General features: G+C 42.9%; 1 protein-coding gene across 6 annotated transcripts in view; it reads left to right on the top strand.

Moving 5' to 3' along the window:
• LOC119489419 (ERC protein 2-like) overlaps window positions 1-12,284 on the top strand; it is a 184,098-nt gene that overhangs the window by 129,676 nt on the left and 42,138 nt on the right. For all 6 annotated transcript variants that reach the window (XR_005207175.1, XM_037771807.1, XM_037771802.1 and 3 more), the window contains 2 exons: window positions 2,712-2,873; window positions 7,476-7,541. Coding sequence is in view for 5 of the 6 variants with exons in the window: in XM_037771807.1 (XP_037627735.1) it covers window positions 2,712-2,873; window positions 7,476-7,502 (189 nt within the window). In the remaining variant the exon portion in view is untranslated. The remainder of the gene's footprint in view (window positions 1-2,711; window positions 2,874-7,475; window positions 7,542-12,284) is intronic.

A 12,284-nucleotide genomic window follows, 5' to 3' on the forward strand; every position in this document is an offset into this window, starting at 1 on the left:
TGTGCATAAAGCCGGCGGCCTAAGACAAACTTTCCTTTCTCAGACAGTTTGCTTTCCTTTGCGGCGTGGTCCTTCTTCAGCACAGAAGAAAGATACAGCCACACACATGAAGAGTGTAGTGTTTAGACTCCCCGAGGAGAGAGTCAGAACAAATGTGTCCCCATGTGGGAATTCTCCGAGTGGTCCCATCCTAGTGATGGATGACCAAACGTCACTGGGTGCTTTGAAGCTGAGAAAAGATGGATTTGGGCTCCTCAGAGGTATGCCATTTTCTGTGACTTTCTCTCTCTCTCCCTCTCTTTTTTTTGGACGCACTTGAGCATCCATCCTCTCTGTATGCTGAAAAGACGGATTTTGTGTTCTCAGAGGTGTGCCATTTAGAGCGGCTCATGTAAAACGATCCGCCTGCTCGGTCTCTGTGTTACTCCATTTTTACTGGGATAGCATGGCGATGTTAAAAAAAACGCCAAAACACACACAGAGACTTGATTAAAGGAGTATGTATAAGTGTTGTGAAAAATTGTGCAGCCTTTCCACCAGCTGCCTGTGTGTTTTAAGGCCTTTCTTGTCAGCCTCCTGCGTCCATATGTGTTAATACAGCTCCGCTCTAATCAGGACAGGCTTGTGATTTACAGAGGGCTTGGATTGAGGTTTTGGGATGCAGCTGTGAGCACAGCAGCGGGATCATCGCTGCCATGTTTACGCCAGCGGCTGCACTTTGATACACACGCAGAGACCACTCGCTGCACACACATAGTGCAGGCCAAATCTGTTATGGTTAGACATGTCAATGAAGAACTCTCCTCTCCCAGCAGTGCCACCTGCGTCTATTCCAGGCTGCCTGAACTACAGGCAGGCCTGGAGGCCATTACTGAGCTGTTTACTCTGCAAAGCCCCTAATTAACACTAATTAAAACACACACATTCCACCACACGGACATTTTTTATACGCGCACACCTTCATCGCACATGCACACAGGAATATGTCCGCAAGAAAAGAGCGGATGTGTATGTGCTTTTGCACGTGTGTGTGTGTCTGTTTGAATAAACTGGATGGCCACATGTGGGCTGTCCTGACCACACAGTCAGATTCTTCCAGAAGCAATTCATCACTTCATTCATTTGGGTTTTTGTCTCAGGTCATTAAATATTAACTACGTGCGCGCACACACACACACACACACACACATACATGCAAACGTATTCGAGGACGTTTGGCTTCTCATCCTACCAAATATGGTTGTAATTAGATGAACAGGAACAAGTGGTTCTTATTAGATTAGCAGCGAGCGAGGGCTAAACACACATTAGCCTTTTTGACCCCCGGCTACTAATTAGTTTTAAAAATATTTCTGTAACAGCATTATTAAGCATTGGGGAAGAGTCTGCATAGAAGCACCTAGAGCATGTACTGTGTAGCAGTACTGTAGTTACATCAGCTGCATAGCATATGATAGTAATTGTCCTAGCCTTGATGACAGGTGTCAGCTCTGTAACTGTTGCATTGAGGCCAGCCCCACCCAGTCACACCTGCTGGTGTCAACACCTGAGGTCAAGGAGGGCCGTACACCTCAACCTAGCCTTTAACTGCTTTAACCACTGGTCTGGTGTCTGTCTTGTCTGAGCCATCCTCCATTCCTCACTCTTAATCTCTCTCTCTCTCGCTCCCTCTCGCCACGGTGTCAGTGTTCTCGCCTTATCTAAGCAGCTCTTCTCCAGTTGAACCTAATTGCTAACCTCTTTAATACCAGCCACATCCTCTCCTGTGATCCTGACTGGCTCGTTTCCTCAGTCATTAGGCCTCAGCTCCTTATCTCGGCAGCGATGTCCTCGGGCCGCTGACTACTGTAACACCATCTCCCTCCCTATCTTCCCAGCTGACTCAGGCTTTTTTTTGTCCACTTCCTGCCGTGGCTGTCTCTCATTTAAACAAGGAAAAGCCACAACATTTTGGATGAGACATGTCTTTCCTTTTAAATCTTCATCCCATACACTATCCCACCTCCTGCTCTGCAGTCCTGTCCACCCTCAGGGGAAGTATCTGCAGTTTAAAGCTGAGCATGTCAATATATCTGCACCCACTCTGTCTCCGTCTATCTCCCAGACAGCTGGCCTCAATGGAGTTAGGCTGATCGTTAACGTTAGTCAGCCCAGGCTGTTATCTCTCTCCAAAAGCAGTGATGTTGGCGGGATGACAGCCTCTTCCGCAAACACTCACACAAATACACACAGATGCACAGACACAAACAGAGGACACACAGCCTTTGCTTACACGTTTACAGGCTTACAGAAAGATATATACTTGAGTGTAATTTTAATCAATGACATCTAAAATGAGGTTGCTTCACCCGGAGCCAGAACGCCTGTGGCCTTAGGCTACATGAGACACTCGCTAACTGTTCTTACTAGGATTCGTCTAATCCAATTAAATGATAATCTGCAATGTGGATGACATTTGACAGACTTACAATACTTTCATCACGCACTCCGACTCACTCAATTTATGACCTGTCAAGTGTTGTTAGCGGCAATGTTTTTATCATCATTTGATGGCTTTCAATGGGCTTTCCCCCCTCAGCCTAATCATTCTAAGACCACGAGAACATTTTTTAAGAAACAAATAAACAGTGCCAGAGAAATGAATGGCCTAGTGTACGCATGTTATAATTATGCGTTATAAATTTTCTTGTTTATCTCCTTTTTTTCGGCAGACTCAGAGCAGAATGAAGCTGATAGCGGATAACTACGAGGAAGATCACATCCATCCCCAACATCATCCTCACCATTCTCACCACTCGCATCCAGCGAATGTGCATCACCGAAGCCTGCCAAGAGGGCCCCCCCATGCCAACCACCGGCCTCCTATGGACCAGGTCAGTATGAATGTGGATGCAGACACACACTCACTCACACCAACCAGTTTGGGCTTGTTTACACAAGTTGACATGTTTTGGGCTCTCATCTTCATGCTCTTAAAGTTAGTGCAATTTCATATTTGTCATCTCCACCACCAGTCAGTTGTGGTCGGACTCTGCAGCGTAAAATTTCCCCTTTCTCCTCTCCTCTGTCTCTTCTCCCTCAACCACACTACTTCCTGCCAAGTCAGAGTTATTCATATCATTTAGATAAGAGGCCTGAAGGGAAAAGCTGCCAAATGAGTGTTTTTGATCGATGGGATTTGTGTGTGAGATTAGTTTATACATCATTCATCCTTCATATGAGCTCCTTCTCTCCGTCTGAGTATCATATCCAGACTGCCCCGAGGACAAACTTTATGTGTCTGTTTGAAGAGAGCAGAAGGATGAGAACAAACTGTTGTTGTTATCAGCACAAAGTGTTTGAGTGTGAGCGTGCACGCATCCCAGTCTGCAGGCCTGTACGTGTGCGTGTGCAGATGGAGGTGCACACCTGAGTCTTTGTTGATACTCTGTACCCAGATGAAATCGCTAACGGGGGGGAAAGCAATCTTCAAAGAAAGATACAGATGATTTCACTGTATTTCCATTAACTGATAAAAGCTTCTGGTTATTTGAATGCAATATAAACTCGCCACAGTTCTATTGTTGTCAAGAGGTTGTGATTGGGGGGGATTCCAAACTATGAAGATGTGTGTGTATGTTTGGGGATTTAAGAAGAATACCTGGGGATTTCCACCCGAGTCTAAATTCCCACATCTGTTCTATCTGATATGCACTATTACATGTTGCTAGACTTTATTAATGTTGCTGAAACTGCTGCCTAAATTGGCATGCACTGGGGATCCCCTGTCCTTAACACCTCCCCAACACACGCACATGCATACAAGCACATGATCATATCCATGCATCACCCCACGCATACCTCGGCAATATGTAAGAGGACTGGATAGCTGGTTTTAATATTCTTTTAGCCTTTTACGCATATGGAAAGACACTATTTTCGATTCCTAAAAGAATGTGAGGTTCTGGGGTTGATTGACATCCATATGCACACATTTCACTCAGAATCTCACACAGTAGGGTTATATTAATTTGAACATTCGCATCCTTTTCAACTACTTTCAATGAATCTAAGTCTAATTTTGTAGATGTTTGCGGCATGCGCTTTAGTATATGGAAGGTTAGAGTGGAGAAACAGATGACATGGAACATAGTTTAACACTTGAAACCACCCTAGAATCGCACAAGGACCACTTTTAAATGTAGTTATTAGGTTATGTTATGTTGTGTTTTTCTTTGGACTTGCCAAAATTATTATCAAGCTATCAAGTCCCTGCATTGTTCTGTTGTATTGCAGAATACTTCGCAACCCCGGTAGGCTTCGTATTAAACAGTGAGCTGCAGGGGGTCACGTTTTAGTATCACACATTACTCTCCTTTACTTTGCACTTGTAAATATCTTTCCTTCAATATGGCTACCCAGCGCTGTTTTACTGCAGCAGTGTTTATAGTGTTTGACATATGAAACAGTAGCTCTCTGCAAGTGATATTTCAACTTTTCAAGTTGGACTGAAAAAGCCTAGCAAAGAGAGTGTTATTAGGGTTGCTGGGAAATACTATTAAGAATGTAGGGAATAACAAAATAACTCGTAAATCTGGGCCGATTGGCTGAATTATACTTTCTATTAAAGTTGAATTTTTATGTCTATAAAAGGGAACTGTGATGGCTCACACATTGTATGCAATATTTGGGTAGAAATTAAAGTAAAATTGGTTTTCAAAGGGGGCAATAGTAGAAATACATAGATATAAGACAAGGCCTACAAATGTGTAAATTAGCAAATTGCGTAGATTTAGCCAAGTCCGCTGACACATTCACACATCAAAGCTGTGTATCAAGACCAGTGGGCTACCTCTGGGTCTGAAAAGTGAAGCCAATGTGAGAAGTACCTTAAACTTGCATTCTTTCTAATAGCCAGCAGGGGGCGACTCCTCTGGTTGCAAAAAGAAGTCTGATTGTATAGAAGTCTATGAGAAAATGACCCTACTTCTCACTTGATTTATTACCTCAGTAAACATTGTAAACATGTTTTTATGGTCTCAATCGCTAGTTTCAAGTCTTCTTCAATACAGCGTGATGTTCATTTCCTAATTTATGGTCCCATTTAGAGTCAAATAGACCATAAAGCAGGGGATGCTTTAGGACGTGGCTACCTTGTGATTGACAGGTCGCTACCACGCCGTTGTCCGGTCTGGGAGTTGTCCGTGTTTTTATCTTAGAAATGGAACCCTTTCACAGTGTTTTTTCTGTTCATGGAAGTTAATTATAACCTTTTTGGTCGCCTAAAAATGTCTTGCCTCTCGTGTCACTTCTGGTTGCAAAAGACAAAGATGGCAAAGGCCAAAATTCCGAACTCGAGGCTTCAAAACAGTAGTCCACAAACCAATGGGGGACGTCACGGTGACTAGGTCCACTTCTAATATGCAGTGTAAGGTCAAGATGTCATCATCCCCTTCTGTCCACAAGCTCATTTAGGTACGTTGTTTCTCCCTCTTGTGTCAAGCACACAAGCCTCAAAAACAACAGACCCTGTTGACAGAGGTCAGCCAATCACCTCTTGGCTTTTCCTCATATCTGATCTTTGACCCCGTGGGGAAGTTCAGGAAAGGTCAGAGTAAGGCCTCCAATGTGTGTGTGTGTGTCTGCATGTGTGTGTGCACTGCTGATGGGGGATGTCAGATCACACAGTCTGCATGTCACTGAAGTCCCTGAGGTGAGACTGTTTTCCCTCCAAACACAGGACTCCTTTAATCTCCCTCTTTCAAATGTGATTAATTACACTATTTGTTTTTCTTGAACACTTTGTTCTATCTCTCTCGTTATTTCTATTACTTTATCTCTTCCATTCTCCACTTTTTACTATGCTTTTGCCACTCTTTTTTTATCATTTAGTGTCTCTTCTTTTGCTTCTTTAGCATCACTTTTCCTCCTGGTGTATTTTCTTCCCACCCACGTTCTTTCTCTCCATGCCCCTTGTCTCTTTCATTCTTTCCTTCGGTCCTCTCTCCCTCCATCTCTCCCATTTCAAATGCAATATCCAAGTGCGGCCAGGCCAGTGGTTCGGTGCATTGCCTGCTCCAGGAACACCACTTGAAGGATGATTGATGATGATAATGATAATGATGATGAAGAGGGTCTGCGCGCTCACCCTGGAGACCACAATGCCTTTCCAAGATGCAGCTAGTGCCATGAATAACATAACAGTGACCACACATGCGTTTTTTTTGCATTTGCATTTGCTCAGACACATAACACACCGCATGCACAACCAACTGGCACATTTCAGACACGTAAGCACAAATGCATGCACTGGAAGAGTGGACACAAGAACACACTTCAAGGTTTTTCCGAGGAGCCAAACCGCATGTCATTCAGAGCTCATTGCTGCAGTTAGTGGGTCCATCCCAATCCTCTAACTATACTCCCTGTCCTCTACTTAATATGAGGACAGGTGAAATCTAATCAGAGGAGACAAGCGCAGGAAGCGGATTTAGCCTCTCGAGATGCACCCCAGGTCTGTGTCTCAGCATGCAGTGTGTGCACTTCTGACGGGCATGTTGCGTTCACGTTGTTCTCATTTATTTTGCCATGCCAGCACCACTGCCAGATACTTGGCAGCAGCCTCGGAAGGAAATAGAAAACAGCAAGTGTTTATCAGAGACAAAATTATACAACCTTTTTCTTTTTTCTTTTTTTTTCTAAGCCTTTAACATGCTGCCTGCTTCAGGTTTATGAGAAGTAGCATATGGTATTTGGCCTGTTTGTGTGTCCCCGCGTGTATGTGTGTGTGTTTAACCTGGCAGAATGAGTGGTTATAAGCTTGGCTCTGTTTACGGGGCCTGTCACAGCCATTAACTGCATGTTAGCATTTAGCATCTAGCAAGTTCCATTGAAAGGCCATTATATCTATAGCTTAGCTGCTTAGGTATAGCCTACTGAGTTTACCGGGCTTGTCACAACCACTCAGTCCAACCAAAGCCGCTGTGGACTGCAGCCAAGGCCCTTTTGTTTTTTTTTTTGCTCTTGCGTAGCATAGACCCGACATCGCCGTAGCCTAGTTTAGCATTATGCAGGCAACAGCTTGGATAATAGTGAGCTGCCAGCTCATGCTAACCATTGTAATGTTAGTGTCTGAGTGAATTAGCCTTCCTGTTAGCAGGGCTCTTGTCTGCACAGTTTCAGCCCCAAGGAAACCCCTTGTGTGTTTGGTTATTGGTTCCTATAATCACACCGAGGAAAGCATTTTATGATATCATACACAGCTTTTCTGAATGAGGAACATGAACAGGATTGTTTTGATTAAAATTCACAAGGGGTTAGGAGGACCATACGATTAGGCAATGAGACTCTACTTTGTAAAGACATAACCACTGGGCCAGAGCTTTTACATTAAATGGTTTGGTCTCAAATGAAACCATTTTCTGCCTCATACATACATAAAGTACTCCTGGTAATTGTATTGATAATGATGATGATTTTTTCCCATGTTTTCACAGGACGATGAAGAGGGAATATGGGCGTGATGACCATCGTCATGGGAACCTTGCATCCATTTGTCCGCAGTGAGTTTTTTGCACAGCTATTGTGATATTTTTCTACTACTTTTAGACACTCTTAGCCAGGGTGTAGTACTGTATATCAGCTCCAGATATTTTAATCATGCTCTACACAATAGGCTTCTTCAGTGGGCTCGAGTAACCATTAGCTGGGAACATTGATGGCACCACAATAACCACAGCATTACCCAACTCTGACAGAGGAGAGTGTAATAGAAGCCGGCTCCTTTTCCCCATTGCTTATGAATTTCAGTCGACTAAAGAGCCTCAGTTGATTCAGAGGTTTATGGCTGCCTCTCTATGAAGTGCTGGTTGCGCCGCATGCTGTGTGTGCACTCTGTGGCAATATAGGTAACAGTGTGGTATTAGACCAGTACAAACCCAGCAGCCTTAAGTGAGCGTACCAGGGCCCAGAGGTGATAAAAACGACACAATGAGAAAAACCAGAGATGGACGAGTCTGTCTCTCCCCGCCTCTTTTTTCTTTTTTTTCAGTCGTAGTAAAGTTTTACCGCGCTACCCCACCCTGTTGTGTGCCAGTGTGCGGTAGTTAATTACAATACAACACAGAACAGTCATGGAGCTTTTTTTTTTTTTTTTAAGGCTGCAAGCTGAAAAAGCATAAAACGAAGAATGCAGAGTCATAAAGGATAATTCCTGTTTTGGGGGGTTTTATATCGAAGCCCCCCCATAGACTCAGGATGCCTTTGAACACGGAAAGAGCTCTGTGTAGGGAGGGTGATGGTTTTGCTTGGAGCTAATACATGTGTGTAAAACAAAGAGAGACGTCGAATAATCTGTAAATGTACATACGAGAGATAGAGAAAGAGAGACGGAGAAAAGAGAGGGAAAGTGGAAGGGTGCTTATGTATTTATGTGGGAACGCGAAAGAAAACCAGACAGCGTGGTACACTCATAGTTTCCAGTGCATCTCATTCTTTTCCCCCAGTAATCCACAGGTGGACCATCACAAGCAGACTCTGTCTCTAACCTCAATGACTTAGTAGTTGTGCACTTTGCCCTAGTGCTGCTTTTGGGATTAAGAGTCCTATAGCTTGTGTGTGAGCAAATGGTTTGTGTTCCTGCAGTGCAAAGCTTTAGTGTATTTAGCTATGATGTTTGTGTGTGCATTTGCAAGTGTGTGTGTGTGTGTGTGCAAGAGAGCGTTGCTGAGCTATACAGTGCCGGAGCAGCCCACATAGCCTATAATCCAGTCCATGTGTGCTGAGAATGCAGCAGTGTCAGGATTCACCGTAATGAAACAGACCACACTGCCCCCTTTCTCCCTCTCTTTCCATCTCTCCATCTTTTTCCATCACTCCTGTTCTTTCCACCTCTCCCCTCGATTTTCGCTTGCCCTTGCTCTAACGTATATTCCTTCAAGGTAAACCTAGAGCCGGATCCGTGACTAGCCTACTGCTTCGGTATCTCCGATCAGATATCGTGATGGTGTGTGTATGCGCGGGTGTGTGTGTATATGCGTGTGTGTATTAGTGCTTCTTATCCCGATCTAATAGAATAAGCCAGGCACATTAGCCTTTAGCACTGAATGGTGTTGTGGCTAGCGATATCAGTGCTGCTCATCTATCCACCGCTGTTATTCTGGCCGTGCACAATGCGAGCGCAGCTAACGTGTATTAGCCACTCTCAATAGGAGAACAGATGGGAGCCATTTAGCGGTGTGTAGCTACAGCGCAATAAGGCCGGACCTAATCCCCATATCCTGTCCCTGAGTGAGCCTTCCCTAATATGAGCAAACAGAGATGACAGCACCGATAGACAAATAGCCGGGGATCTGTGTGTGCATGTGTGTGTATCGGTGTCTTTGCAGGCATGCATGCTTTGATTGGTGTTCCTTATGGATAACCTTGACTCCCAGCGCTAGGCTACATTTTGAATTCCACACAAACCTAAGTGCTGAGTTTGAGTTGGCAAGTCGAAGCTCTGAGCTTCCAGGTGTGGATTTGTATTGGTTAGCCATGGTTCTCTCTGAAAGGACACTGGGTCCTGATTGGCTCATTTCAGTTGTGTATGTCCTGCTGTTGATTACAGAGGTTTTGTTTACCCTCTTGGCCTCCCAGACCCCCCTCTAATGAAATAAGAATGTCCTTTTGGACAGAGAGCACAAGAGAAGGGGGTTGGAGGAAAAAGTGAAGGAGAACATGGGGCCAAAAGAGTGAAGCAAAGTGGGGGGAAGAGGTTTTCTGGAAACATTATGCTTTTATCCCACCGTGAAGTTATTTGTACTGAATGAAGCGAAAAGAAGCTGAGAGGCTTTCCAAGTGGGGACAGAAATATGTTTGTGTACGTGTGTGTGTGTGTGTGTGTGTGCGCATGTGTGTGCAAGCAGGAAGGAGTGAGGCCTTGTTCAGGTTAAAACAAGTCAAGAAGATGGCTTTCATTTGCCCATGCTGTGTTTGCACTGAATACAGTGTTTGTATATCTACATTGTGTATGCCAGTAAGTAACTCGCTATTGTGTATTCGTGGCTTAAACAGGTCTAGAAAAAGGAGTCTAAATTCAGTGGGAAAATGAAATTGGGCAACAGCTTCTCAATCCCATTTATTATTCTGCAATACAATTTAGTGAAAGGGATAATTTGGATTTTTTTAAGTGGGGTTGTGAAAGTACTTAGTCATAGTCTAGTCACAGTTTGGAGAAGCAGACAGGAGTACCAGCACGGAAGCTAAGCAATGTACTGTTCTGAACGGGGGCAGCAGCAAAACATATTCTTACACACTTAAACACTTAAACATGAGTTTAAGTGTACGCTATATTTTGAATATTTTGACTGTTTTCCCTCGCCATCAGACAGCCCTTTCCGACGGGGAACTGAAGCCATTTTTCTAATCTCTCTTCAAAGCCACCAGACTCCTTTGACAAAAACAATAATTTTACTTGACTTTGTTTGTGTTATTGTAACTTTGTGATCTGAACTAACCCTTTAAATTACCTAAGTCAAACACTAACACAAACGAACTTACCGATCGAGGTAGCGGTAGACCAGCAACTCCCAACTGCAACTGTTTTTGCAATTGTTTTTGTCAAAGGAGTCTGGTGGCTTTGAAGCGAGCATAGATGGATATAACGGCTTCAGTTCCCCTTGCGACAAGGTAAAACGTGAAAATATTCTAAATATAGTGCACACTTAAACTGATATTGATTCTTTTTAGGTGATTCTTTCTTTAGGTGGCCAAAATACATTTTGCTGCTGTCCCCGTCCACAGCAGTACATTGCTCTGCTTCTGTGTCGAAACTCCTAACTGCTTTTCAAAGCTGGGGGCGTTCCGATAATCATCTACTGTAGGTAATACACTGACATTGGATAACAACTTACCTAACCTCATACAACCCCATTTAAAAAGAATCTGAACTATCCCTTTAAAGTCATGTTTGTGCTTGTCACTTGCTTGGCTGATCCTGATTGTTTGGCTCTAAATTCAAGTCCAAGCGCTCCTCCCTATCAAAACTGTCCTCAACTGATCTGACAACCTATTAAAGTCATGAACCCAAACTACAGCCATGGAAGCAAAGCAAGCAGGACTCTGTTTATTTAGTTGACAAGACGATAAATCCTATTGAACCTGAACCTTAATATGTTTTTCACTGTGCCATGCAGTGAGCTATATCTGCTGTTTTTATGTATCTCTGTTCTGGTAGCTTTGTAGTGTTCCTACAGCGTTTTCTGTCTGTTACCCCTTAAAGGAGCCCACTGACATTTGGTTTGCTTTTCAAAAATGCTTCTATTTAAGATTAATTAGTTTAATATCATTGAGCAGGTTATAAACTGTAAATTGCAGAATTTATTTGACGTAAATCTGTGTCCCAGTCTGAATTAGCACCAGAAGGATTTTTTTCCCCAGATAATTGGTTGCACTGTGCTACAGTCTACAAGAGATGCGCTACTGCAAAAATGGAAAGAAAACAAAAATCTGGTGCACAGACGTATTAAGACAGACAAGCTTCTTTTTTTTAAGCTTGCTTATAGATAGATAGATAGATAGATAGATAGATAGATAGATAGATAGATAGATAGATAGTAACTTTATTAATCCCGAGGGAAATTCAAGTTTCCAGCATCATAGTTCCATAGTGCAAAAACATGTTAGTAAAAAGGCAGTAAAAAAAGTTAGTAGTGTAAAGTACAAAGTACAAAAAAATATACCAGATATAAAAATACAAGATGAAGAAGAAAACTGTTAAAACTGAATATAGTGCAGAGTAACTGCTGTGACACACGACTATTAAAAAAGTGAATATAGTGCAGAAGAGACTGTTAAATATCTACAATTATCTACTTTTATCTACAATTATCTGCAAGTCTTGAGGTGTGTTCTTCTAATTATTTCCGAGTCATTGGCAAGTTTGTTTGTATGAAAGAGAAAACGATTTAAACTGGAATCTAAAACTGGAAATTATCTTGTAATTGTTGTTGTTTGGAGTTAACTGAATAATTGAACCAGGCACAAATTAGAAACATACAGAGCTAGGTAAGTGTATTTTTGTGTGTGCTTTTTGCTGCGTATGTGAGCATGACAGTAACAGAGAAATAGTTGAGTGTGGTATATTTGTGGCTGCAAAACTGTTCCACTAATGTTAGTTTAAAGGATCCACAGGTATCATATCTGATTTTATCCATAATCTAATCAAATTGTTGACAGTGAGGATGGTATGTTTATTGATAATGCACTCTCCTTGGTACTGAAGTGATGTTGTTGCCATTTGGCAGATTACTGTGTGGGTTACTGCA

Source organism: Sebastes umbrosus, chromosome 6, assembly GCF_015220745.1.
Source record: "Sebastes umbrosus isolate fSebUmb1 chromosome 6, fSebUmb1.pri, whole genome shotgun sequence".
Taxonomy (NCBI): domain Eukaryota; kingdom Metazoa; phylum Chordata; class Actinopteri; order Perciformes; family Sebastidae; genus Sebastes; species Sebastes umbrosus.